At 50.6% G+C, this 11,613-nt stretch overlaps 1 protein-coding gene across 1 annotated transcript in view; it reads left to right on the top strand.

The window, feature by feature from the left end:
• Window positions 1-8,767, top strand: part of LOC103809626 (kin of IRRE-like protein 3) — a gene marked incomplete at both ends in the record, with an annotated part of 84,819 nt that extends 76,052 nt beyond the window's left edge. The window contains 2 exons of the mRNA XM_009082481.1: window positions 2,325-2,475; window positions 8,662-8,767. Coding sequence (XP_009080729.1) covers window positions 2,325-2,475; window positions 8,662-8,767 — 257 coding nt within the window. The remainder of the gene's footprint in view (window positions 1-2,324; window positions 2,476-8,661) is intronic.
• Between the last annotated feature and the right edge of the window lie 2,846 nt (window positions 8,768-11,613).

The following is an 11,613-nucleotide window of genomic DNA, read 5'->3' on the forward strand; positions in this document are numbered from 1 at the left end:
TCCAGCAAAAACCCCTTCCAAGGCAGAGCTTTCCAGGCTGCAGCTCCATCTCACACACAGCATCTTAAGCAGCTATCAGGGATGGGCTGGGAGAGATCTCTTCTGTGTCTTCCCCTCCTCCTGGGGTCGGGAAAACCTCCATTTCTAAGGCTGAACCTCAGTTTGTTGTGACTTACTGGAGGTTTCCAAGAGGCCCTTCCACATTAAAACAGAAAATCATCCTCCAGAAAAGCTAACAGCCAATTTTAGACATGTTTTGAATTGGAAGTTTTGCTTTTGGGGCCTGAGAAGCCTTTCCCTTTCAATGTTTCCTTTAAAATAACTCCTCAATTTGTCTCTTCTTGCTTTTTCAAGCAAACTAAACCCCAGCCCAGCTCTCCTTTGATCCAGATATTCCAGCCAACCGAGATGAAACCCGTTCAGGTTACTGATTGCCTGAAACCATTCACACTGAGTGATAATTTCTTTGTTACTCTGAATTTCCAGTCCACCAACTGATCCGTGTGCAGCCCCCTGCAATCCCAGCCAGGCAGCACGGAACAGCCATGGCTGACTGAACTTCCCAGTCCCTACTGAAGGAGACAGGGAATGTTATAGGATGCTGTAGGATCCGGAGGCTAACCCCAAATTAGGGGAGGAAGATTCTGCACAGACTTAGGGTTCACCCCATTCTCAGCACCAAACTGGGACTATTCCACAAGGAAAGGGTACACAGGGTGACAATAAAACAAGGACAGGGCAGCATCCTGCATTTGTGTGTCCAGAGATGGGAACAGAGATGAGGAAGGGGCTGGAGCACAAGGAGCAGCTGAGGGAGCTAGGAGGGTTCATCCTGGAGAAAAGGAGGCTCAGGGGGAACCTTCTTACTCTCTACAACTCCCTGACAGGAAGGACATGCAGCCAGGTGAGGTCAGGCTCTGCTCCCAGGGAACAAGGGACAGGACAAGGTGCAATGGCCTCAAGCTGTTAAAGGAGAGGTTTAGATTGGAGTTTAGGGAACATTTCTCCACTGAAGGGGTGGTCAGATAATAGCACAGGCTGCCCAGGGTCATGGTGGACTGTTCAGAAAATGTGTGGATGTGGTGGTTAGGGACGTGGTTAATGTCAATGCTGAGTTAATGGTTGGACTCGATAATCCTGGAGAGTTTTTCCAACCCAAATGATTCTGTGAATTTAGGCTGGTTGTGGTGACAATTTCTCAGCATTGTTCCTTGCTTGGTGTGTCTAAGAGGCACAAACCTGTGTGCATGAAGGCTGTGCCATGATGAGCCCAGGGAAAGCATCAGTCTTGGAATCACAGAATCATTTAGGTTGGAAAAACCCTCCAAGATCATTGAATCCAACTGTTCCCCAGCACTGCCAAGGCCACCACTAACTGTGGCCCCAAGTGCCACATCCACGTGCCTTGCTGGCATATGTTTACCATTCAATAAAGCACTTGTCTTACATTGTGAGGAGCAAACTTGAAGGATACAGACATAGAGGGACAAACTGCCTGGCAGGGTCCAAAATCCACCGTGTTGATAAACCAAAAGGAAGTCAGAGGTCAGAGGATGATTAAAAGGCTAAAACCCCAAACAACATCTTGAGAGCCTCTGAGGGCTGAAGGGGTTTGATTTATCAAAGACAGGGCTCCAGGGTGAGGTGGTCTGTCAGAACTTGCAGGAGGATTAGGGGTGGGTAAGGGAGGGCTCCCAGGCTCCAGATAGAGGGCACCACAGCTGAAGTCAGTCAGATAAATCCAGGAAAGAAACAAGGTGCCAGGGCTGAGCAGATAGAGCTGCTTAATCACCAGGGTTTGGATCTCTAGCATCCTCAGGTCCCATCAGTGATCACCAGCCCAAGTGGTGATGATTTACCACAGGCTGGTCTGGACAGCACAGCCACCAGAGGGCCATGGCCAGGGGCAGTCCATGCTGGCAGCTGGCACCACCACTCATTCCTATGGGAAGTGCCCAGACAGCTTTGTGAACTCACCTAGCTGAGGGTGACAGCAGCATCAAGAATCCATTTGCCTCTAGCTCCCTCTTTCCTGGGATGGTGGGTGATGTGTATCTTGCTGGAGTTGTGATCCCCAGGTCTAGGCACAGCAGGGCTGGAGGGAAGCAGATGGGAGTTAAGAGCCCAATTCCCAGGGAAGTGCTGTGAAATTTGTCTCTGTTATTCCCCTAAGGCTTCTTGGCAGATTCCTGCCAGAGGAATTGTTATTGCAGGGAGCTGTGAAGCTTGTGCTGTGCCTGTGGAGCCTGGCACGGCTTGGAGTGGGGAAGGATCCCCTCTCTGGAAGGAAACTGCCTTTCCTCATCCCTGTTTCCCCCTCACAGACACTCCTCCGTGATGGCAAGAGAGAGAGCATCATGAGCACCCTTTTCATCGCCCCCTCCGACATTGAGAACGGGGAGAGCATCGTGTGCCGAGCCACCAACAAAGCCATTCCCAGCGGGAAGGAGACCTCGGTCACCATCGACATCCAGCGTGAGTACACAGCCAGCTGAGCCACCTCTGGGCACTGGGAGATCCCAACCTCCCTGCTCTCCCCATCGCTGCCCCAGGGCTGTCTGCATGGCTGACTCCAGGCAGGAGCAGGAGGATGGGGGTTTCCCTTTACTGGAATTTACTGGTAATTCAATATAGTGAAGTCACTACCAAGAGATCTCGTGTCCTGAGCTCACTGAGGCACCAAGGAACACCCACACCACAGAGATGTGCTGCTTCCCAGCTTTTGTCTTGTGTCCAAGGTTTTGAGCAAAGCAGCACCAGCTGCTGTGCTCTGAGTGCCCCAAATGTGCCCTGATCCAGGCCCTCAGGGGTCTTCGGAGCAGGGATGGATCCCAGTTGGGTTTAGGTGAGCAAACAACATCTCTGTTCATGGTCAATAGCAGAGGTAAGGCCTATTAAGATTTCTGGTGCAGTGTTTACAGAAACTTTCCAGTGTTACAGTCGGTTCAATGATATGTGTTTTGTATCATTCCCCACTGGGATGGTATGAGACACCTAATCGGGGGGAGTGTCCCTCCCGGGACACACAGCCAGTGCCAGTCAGCACCTGATGGGGTCAGGTGCGTGTTAGGAGCTCTATCACTTACTCTTTACCATAAGCCCACAAAGCAAAATCTTCCTCCCTCCAAAATTCACATTTCACAGGCTTCTTTCCTCCTCCTCTGCAGGAGCTGTTGCTGTTGGGCTCACCCTGCCCCCTCCAGCCAGGCTCCACTTGCGCCCCCAGTCCCTGCAGCTGTATTTACCCACGATTTGCAAAAGCAGAGGGTTCAGTATTAGTATGCCAGCTGCTTTCCAGAGTCCAATTAAAACTGGCTGAACAAACTGAAGCACAGCAGAAAATTCACCATTGAAGACTTCCAGCCTTTGCTGCCGGAAGATTACCAGGCTCTGGGGTCGCTGCCTGCATGTCCTGACAGAGCTGGGCAGATAAAATGAGATAATAGCCTGGGTTATTTCACAGCCAGCAAACAGTTACAATAGCTGGAGACACACTCACACTCACACAAACAACGCAGAGCTTGAGACATCATTACACCAAGACTGTACAGTGAGGGCAGGAGACGTGAGCTGAATCCCTGAGCCACATGGAATCTGCTTGGAAAAGAGGAAGACCCAATAAAGAACACCAATTTCCACTCCGAGCCATTAGATACTTCATGCTGTGAATGTAATAACAATAATATCCTACCCAGCTATTAAAAGTATGTTGTTCTTAATGGGGGCTAATGAGGATATCAGTTTCCTAGTGCTGGATGGGTGATGGAGGGATAGGAAAATACCAAGATGGATTAACCAGCCTGAGGTGGGATGGATTTCAACCCAGATGCAAGAGCCTGCTCTAGCTGCATCCAGCCATAAAATCATGGAATCATTAAGGCTGGAAAAGACCTCTAAGATCAGCAAGTCACAGAATCACAGAATAGCCTGAGTTGGAAGGGACTCACAAGGATCATTGAGTCCAACCCCTGACCCTGCACAGGACATCCCCTGTTGGAGATCTCACCTTGGGAGATCAACCCTCTTGGGGTTGCACATCACACCATGTGCAACCATTAACTCAGCTTTGGTCCATTAGGTTTCACTCCCAACCCGGTAGGCAACCAGCTGCATTTGCTTTTCAAAGTGCTAAAGGTGCTTTTCTTAAGCAAAAATTATCTGGGCCACTCCTTTTTCCCTAAGGAATTGTCTTGGAAAGGCAGGGTGGGCTCTGACTCCTCTGCACCACACTGGCAGTGAGAGAGGATCCTACATATAGGTCTTCTGCCCAGACCTAGCAGAGGTTTCTGCAAGAATAAGGAAAAGCAGGCAGCAGTTGCTGGCTGGGGAGTTCTTCCCAGCCTGACATGACTTGCTGCATCCCCCTGCACATTTCCACCTCCCCTGGCGGAGGCTGAATTCACACCACAGCAGTCGTGGCCCAGCTGCACGGTCGGAAGGAGGTGGCCTTGCAAAATAATTCCAGGGAACCAAAAATAATCCTTCCCAGGAAGCAGCAGCCTGGTAAATCACTCCTCCTGCTTTCTTTCAGTTTCTTTTGCAACTCAAAAGAACATCAGAACTGCTCCCAGGCAGCAGAGGAGCACCAGGGTGGGGGCTATTCCTACAAGGGTAGGAGAGATTATCCTCTTTCAGCTGATGCAAGGTCAAACTTTGGCTCCCATCAATCTCATGCCTGACCATTTTAGTAGCAATGAAACAGCTGAGTCATAAAACCCTCCCCTTCCAAATATTAAAAAAAAAGGAGGGGAAAAAAAGAACTGGGAAAAAAAAAAACCCAGTGCAGGGTCTGTAATGGAAACACTAAGCGGCTCCAGCTGGAACATCTGTTCAATGTGATTTCCGTTCCACCAGCCACATCAAAGTCAGCCTCCTGTGAGTTATGTGCCGAACATCACAAGTGGGATTAAAATCATGTTTAATAGTTTGATATGCCATAAACTATTTATACTGCAGGAGCCCAGTGGCTCCATGGAAATGCACACCCAGCGTGCCGGGGTGGGGAGGAGCAGGGTTATTGCTTATCCAAAGCCATTCGCTCCAAGCCTCTGCACACACATGTGCAGTTGCTCATTTTTACACCTTTTTTTGTCATGGCAAGAAGGGATTTCACTGCATCTGTGTGGTTTTGCAGGAGGTGGGAGGAGGAGAAGGAAAGCAGAGGGCGATGAGGGGCACATCGCTGTGTTGGAGGGTCTCCTGCTGCGTTTATCCTTGGAGCACTGGAGTGTTTAATTCCCTTTTGTGCTTCCCACTGGGGAGTGGGAAAGCTCAGGGCTGAAGAGGCATCTTAGCCTCAGAGCAGAGATTTGGAAGGGCTTGTCCACAGGGGAGAATAAAGCAGAGGTTTGGAAGGGCTTGTCCACAGGGGAGAAGATGACGGAGAACGATCTGCACCTGGCGGTGCAAGAGCCAGCACAGTGCCCACAGCCCGTGGAGCTCAGCCCGAGGCCATTCCCCAGGTGCTGAGTGCTTGAGGTGCCCCGAGGGGCTTGCTAAGGTGCCTCCAGGGCTGCCCAGGAGCTGTGTTGCTCCCCCAGCGCGACGCGTACCTGGGCGTGAGCACTTGTGCGCTCTCCTCCCAGCGCCTGTGGGTTGGCTCCATCCGATTCCATCACTCAAATTAATTACAAGAAGCCAGGCAGGAATTATAATTGTAACCGAGTGGAATTACATTCTGATGAGTTACGATTTGTGTCTTTTTTTTCCCTCGAAAATGCCCCAAAACATGCTGGCACTACCCCACGCTAACCGTGGCACCCGCAACATTCGCAAGCCCAATCCCATTTGTGAAAGGAGAGATCAAAGACTTTAATTCATTTCCTTTGCTCTTTTTTTTTTTTGTCTTTTTAATCTTTTTTTTATATTATTTGGAGTGCAGGAGGGAGCTGGGCTCATTTTAATACAAAGAGGCTCCTCGGTAAATCGTAGGCACCGCTCCTAACCCATCAAACAATGGGGAAGCTACTAAAGAGAAGTGTGATTCATACTTAACAAAGGAAGGTGATTAGCTGTTGTTGTCTAACAATAGGGAAGTGTCAGGATGCCTGGGAATGAATTAGGAGCCCACTATACATCTCTGGGCTGTTATGTGAGGGAAGCTCATTTATATTCCCAACTGCGCCCATCTTTATTGTCATTTGAATTGCACATTTTAAAATGAAATTAGGGTAAATTGAAAATACCTATAATTTCCCTGTCATAATTTCCCATCAGGAAGGCAGGTGGCTTTGCTCGCAACAAAGCCAGGCTCGGGCTGGGTAAATACCACAGGGTGGAGGAGGCAACGAAGCCTGGAGCACAGTGCTCAACACTACCAGAACACTGTCTTTCCCCCTCCCCTCCTGCCCAGCCAAGGCCACCTCCAAGATGCCCAAGCTGCTGGCCTTGCTGTGAGGATGGTCCCAAACCATCCTGCACCTCGCAGGGTTGGAATAACACAAGGTTCCTTTGGATGTTGACATGCTGTTCTCACACCAGTGTGCCCAGTTGGAGCCTGAACCCTCCAGGAAGGTGTTGAGTAGTTCACAGATTCACAGAATATTTGGAGTTGGAAGGAACTCTTGGCCCTGCTCAGGACACCCCAGCAATCCACCCTGTGCCTGAGAGCATTGGCCAAACACTCCTTGAGCTCTTTCAGGCATGGGGCCATGACCAGTGCCCTGGGGAGCTGTTCCAGTGCCCAAACACCTCTGGAGGAAGAACCTTTTCCTAATATACAACCTAAACCTCCCCTGACACAGCTCCATGCTGTTCTCTCAGGTTCTGTCACTGGTTGCCAGAGAGCAGAGATCAGAGCTGCCTCTGCACTGCCCCTCATGAGGAAGCTGTATACAGTGATAAGATCTCCCCCCAGTCTCCTCTTCTCTAGGCTGAACAGACCAAATGACCTCAGCTGCTCCTCTCAAGGCCCTTCACCATCTTCATTGCTTCCTTTGGACATTCTCCAATGATGTAATATCTTTCTTGTATTGTGGTGCCCAAACCTGCACACAATAGTCACATCAGCACAGAGCAGAGCAGGCCAATCCCCTCCCTCTCCCTCTGGCCATGCCTTGCCCCAGGACAGGCAGCTGCCAGGACATTGCTGACTCATATTCAACTTTCCATCAATGAGGACCCCCAGGTCCCTTCCTGCAGCACTACTTTTCAGCATCTCATTCCCCAGTCTACATGGACATCCATGGTTGCCCCTTTGCCAAGGGCAGGTCTCTCCAGCAGGTCCCTGATGTGTGGGTGATGGAGGAAGATGGTGGAGGGAGAAGCCAGCAGGGAAATTTTCATCCCTATTAAACACTCCTTGGGCTTGGTTAGAGCCTCAGCTTCGCAGCCTCCCAGCAGTAAATCAAGCACAGGATCACGTCCGGCCCTGCAGGGCTCTGGGATGCCCACCCACACATGAGGCCAAGGGAGGTCCCCTGGGCCAGTGGGTGCCAAACAGCTTTTCTGACCCCCTGCCCTGTCTGCTCAGGTGCAGGTTCTCCCCATTATCCAGCTGGGAAGAATGTTGCTGAGATATTCAGGAAGGGGAGGGAGGCAGCAGGCAAAGGTGAACACTTAACATGTCCTCTTTTAGGATGTATTTCTGCATATATGCAACAGACTCCCACCTCGAGGGCAGGAGAGCCCCTCAACTGGGTCAATGAGCCCCAAAACACTCTGCCATGGGACAGCTGGTTTTTCAGGCACCCAGAAAACCTTCCTCAAGGCCACTTCTTTCCGCTTTTTCCCTTCAAATGAGGTCCCATCCTTAAAACCTAAAGCTGGAGGTCTGACAAACCCCTCAAGACATCATGAAAAATTAAAACACCTTTAGATATCCTAATTCCCATGTAAACATTGCACCCTTTTCTCTATTGCTTTCACTAGTTCTTTCCTAAATATTCCTAACTGTATTTGCTGCTAAAGCATTTAGATGCTTCTCATGTAAAAAGGAGAGAAACTGAGCAGCAGCTGGAAGACAGGAGTGGCCTGTGACACCAGAAAGGTCTTGGCAGAGATGATTAGGCTGATGAAAGAGCAGAAATGCCACTTTCAAGTTAGAGCATAGACAAAAGATCATCATTACAGAGCGAGATATTAAACGGGAGTGTCTCAAAGCAGGAGAGTTTATGTCCTTAAACACAAGTCAGATCCAACATTGGCATTTTTGAAATGAAATGTTACATCGAACGTTGTCTGTGGCTCCTCTTCCTGTCTTCTTTGCTGAAGCCCTCCAAGACAAGAGCAGCATTCATGGCATCAGCCTGTCTGACAAGCATTATATGGCTGTGAACTGAAAAATGGCTTCACACTGACAGAGGACAAAATTCTTCCCTGTGAGGGTGGTGAGGCACTGGCACAGGTTGCCCAGAGCAACTGTAGCTGCTCCATCCCTGGAAGTGTTCCAGGCCAGGTTGGACAGGGCTTGGAGCAACCTGGGCTGGTGGAAGGTGTTCCTGCCCGTGGCAAGGGATTGGAATGAGATGAGCTTTAATATCCCTTCCAACAGAAACCATTCTATGATTCCATGATCTCACAGCATCAAGGAGCCTCAGTGCTTTTGCCAAGCTTTCTTATGGCCAAATTTTGCTTTCCAGGCTCAGAATCTGGCAGGCAGCAGGCAAGGGGAGTCTGTGCCCTGTCTTTGGGTCTTTCATGGGCTTGTCTCTGTCTTTGCAGACCCACCCCTGGTGAACCTGTCCGTGGAGCCACAGCCGGTGCTAGAGGACAACACTGTGAAGTTCCACTGCTCTGCCAAGGCCAACCCTGCTGTCACCCAGTACAGGTAAGGCAACCACCCTGCTCAGGGCACCACACACTGTCTGCTGAGAGCATCCCTCCTTCCCCCTCTGCAAGGCTTCAGGTGACCCATGCTCGCTCAGCACCTCGGGCTGTGATTTCTGTGGCCATTCCACTTCCTGCCACGTTTCTCACTGCTTGGTGCTTATTGTGGCTCATCCCCATGACCTCTGCTGTCCCCCAGATGGGAGCTGTGATGGCTGGAGCCAATCCTTGATCCCCACAGAGCAGCAGATCCCTCACGTGGCTCTATCCTCATCCCAACACCGCACGCCGACGCTCCCTCCTGCCCCTCTCGCCGCGATGATGTTGTCAGGGTGGAAAGGCTCCGCTCGCCGCCGCGTTCGGCGTCTGCCGCGTTCTGCTGCGAGCAGCAACTGCTCGGTCAGGGATTCACGGGCGCTCGGAGCGGATCGAGCGGCCTGGCACCGAGCTGTGCTGCCATCTGTTCAGGGACATAACGAGCAGCATGTGCCGACTGAAAAGTCTATTATGAGAAAATTCCTCTCGCTTTTTGCATACTCTTTTATGATTTGAACAATGCAGCTCCGTCGCCGTCTCTGAGTAACCCTTAAGCAACCACTGTAAGCCTCTCTATCCCCAGCAGCATGGAGATGAGTTTGGAAGGGCACAGAGAGAGAAGTGGTGCCTGGGTTGGAGATGGGATTGGGCTGGAGATGGGTACACGGGGATTGGGCTCTCCTTGAGTGGGACATTCTCCATGAGTGGGTGGGATCATCGCTGCTAGCTGAGGTCTGCAGTGCCCCTGCACTGGGCACAGTGAATTTGGAGCAGTGTGTGAGGGTTAAGGAGAACTGCAGGAAGAGAAAATGCATCACCTGCAGCTGCAGGAGGTCTGGGGTGCAGGTGGTGTGTGGGGATCCTGCCTGCACCTCTGCACCAAGCCAGCCCCAAGGCTCCCTTGGTCCTCCTCTTCTCTCTGGTGATCAGTGACAGAACCTGAGGGAATGGAATGGAGCTGTGTCAGGAGAGAGTTAGGCTGGATATCAGGAAAAGATTCTTCCCCCAGAGGGTGTTTGGGCACTGGAGCAGCTCCCCAGGGCAGTGGTCACAGCCCCAAGCCTGACAGAGCTCCAGGAGTGTTTGGCTAATACTCTCAGGCACAGAGTGGATTGTTGGGGTGTCCTGTGCAGGGCTTGATGTTGGACCCAGTGATCCTTGTGGGTCCCTTCCAGCTCAGGATATTCTATGATTCTATGAGTACTCAAGCAGGGATTGATGCACAGGACTCTAACACAACTGTATCCTGCTCACCATGCCACATTGAGTTGGTCACTGCAGGTGAGCAGATAGCTCTGCACTGAGCAGATGCACCATGGTCCTTTGGGTGTGGGTGTGAGGGCTGCTAAAACACCCCTTCTCTCAAAGGTTTTGTGATCTAAGCAGATAAACTATGGGTATGGAAAGCAGGGCAGATTGCCAGCACACTTTGCAGGGGGAGAGAGCATCATGTAAACAGGTACATTCCTGGCCCACCACTTCCATCAGCTGCTCATCCCTCTGCCTGGAAGCCCTGAGTGCACATGCACCAACACACCACCCAGTCACAGGCTCTGCAGCAGCATCCGTGGATAATAACAGAGGAGGCACCTCGAGGGACAGGTTACCATGACCTGCCTCCTGTTAGGCTTGTACAGCTTAATTAGTACAATCGAGTTTCCTGGTAGGAACGATTCCTTCCAGCTGGATATCTGCTATCAGCACAACAACGCTGTAATTGCGTTCCTGGTTACACACAAGAGTTATTAATTTGAGAAGTCAATTAATGTCAAAGATACAAATAGCCCTGGTTTCATATTTACACTTAGGAGGAAAATGAAGTGTGTGACAGTCTGGGTGAAGGGCCCACGTGGCTCTTCCACCAGGATTGATTATGGTACAGTCCAAGGCAAAACAACCACCTCAGGCTGAGGAACCAAACCGTGGCAAAAGCCTGGCAAAATTTCTGCTCCATCCTCAGCAGTGGAACTTTCCATGCCATCCCTGAACCACCCTGGGCTGATCCCCTATGCACTGGAGCAGCCATCAAGGCTCCAGTCTGGGTTATTCCCTTCCTCGGAGAGGGATCTTGGACAAGGGCATGGAGTGATAGAACAAGGGGGAATGGCTTCCCATTGCCAGAAGGCAGGGATAGATGGAAGAATGGGAAGAAATTGTTCCCTGTGAGGGTGCTGAGGCACTGGCACAGGTTGCCCAGGGAGGCTGTGGCTGCTCCATCCCTGGAAGTGTTCAAGGCCAGGTTGGACAAGGCTTGGTGCAACCTGCTCATGGCAGAGGTTTGGAACAAGATCATCTTTAAGTTCCCTTCCAATCCAAACAATTCTAGGATTCTGTGATTCCTCTTGGCTTTTTCCACTCTGTGGATCCATGCCCAAACCAAGCTGGGTTGATTTCCTCCAGCAAGCAGAGTTGGACCTGTGATGCTTCTCCCACCTCTGGTGCCATCTCGGTAGCACAGAGATTTTGCTGTCCTGTCTGACTGCAAATGCCATCCTCAGCCCTCTTCTTTCCTCTCACCCATCCCAAGGCCATGGGTCTTGTCACCCTCCCAGTTCCTTGAGTCTTGGTGTTTCCACTTTGTTGCAAAGGGTTTGGGGTTTGTCTCATGATGATTTTACTATCAAAAGTAATTGCGTATTTTTTTTCAGGTTGTGCTTTCTCATGAAAGTAGTTTTTTGGGGGGAAAAACAAAAAGAGAGATGAAAAATTCAAGCACTTTGGGTTTTTTATTTCTTGAGTTCTCTTAACGTGTAAACTTCACACAAGGCTTTTTTCCCTACCACTGTGACAAGCAAACAGGATTCAGCAGCG

The sequence above is a fragment of the Acanthisitta chloris genome, unplaced genomic scaffold (assembly GCF_000695815.1).
Source record: "Acanthisitta chloris isolate BGI_N310 unplaced genomic scaffold, ASM69581v1 scaffold1489, whole genome shotgun sequence".
Taxonomy (NCBI): Eukaryota; Metazoa; Chordata; class Aves; order Passeriformes; family Acanthisittidae; genus Acanthisitta; species Acanthisitta chloris.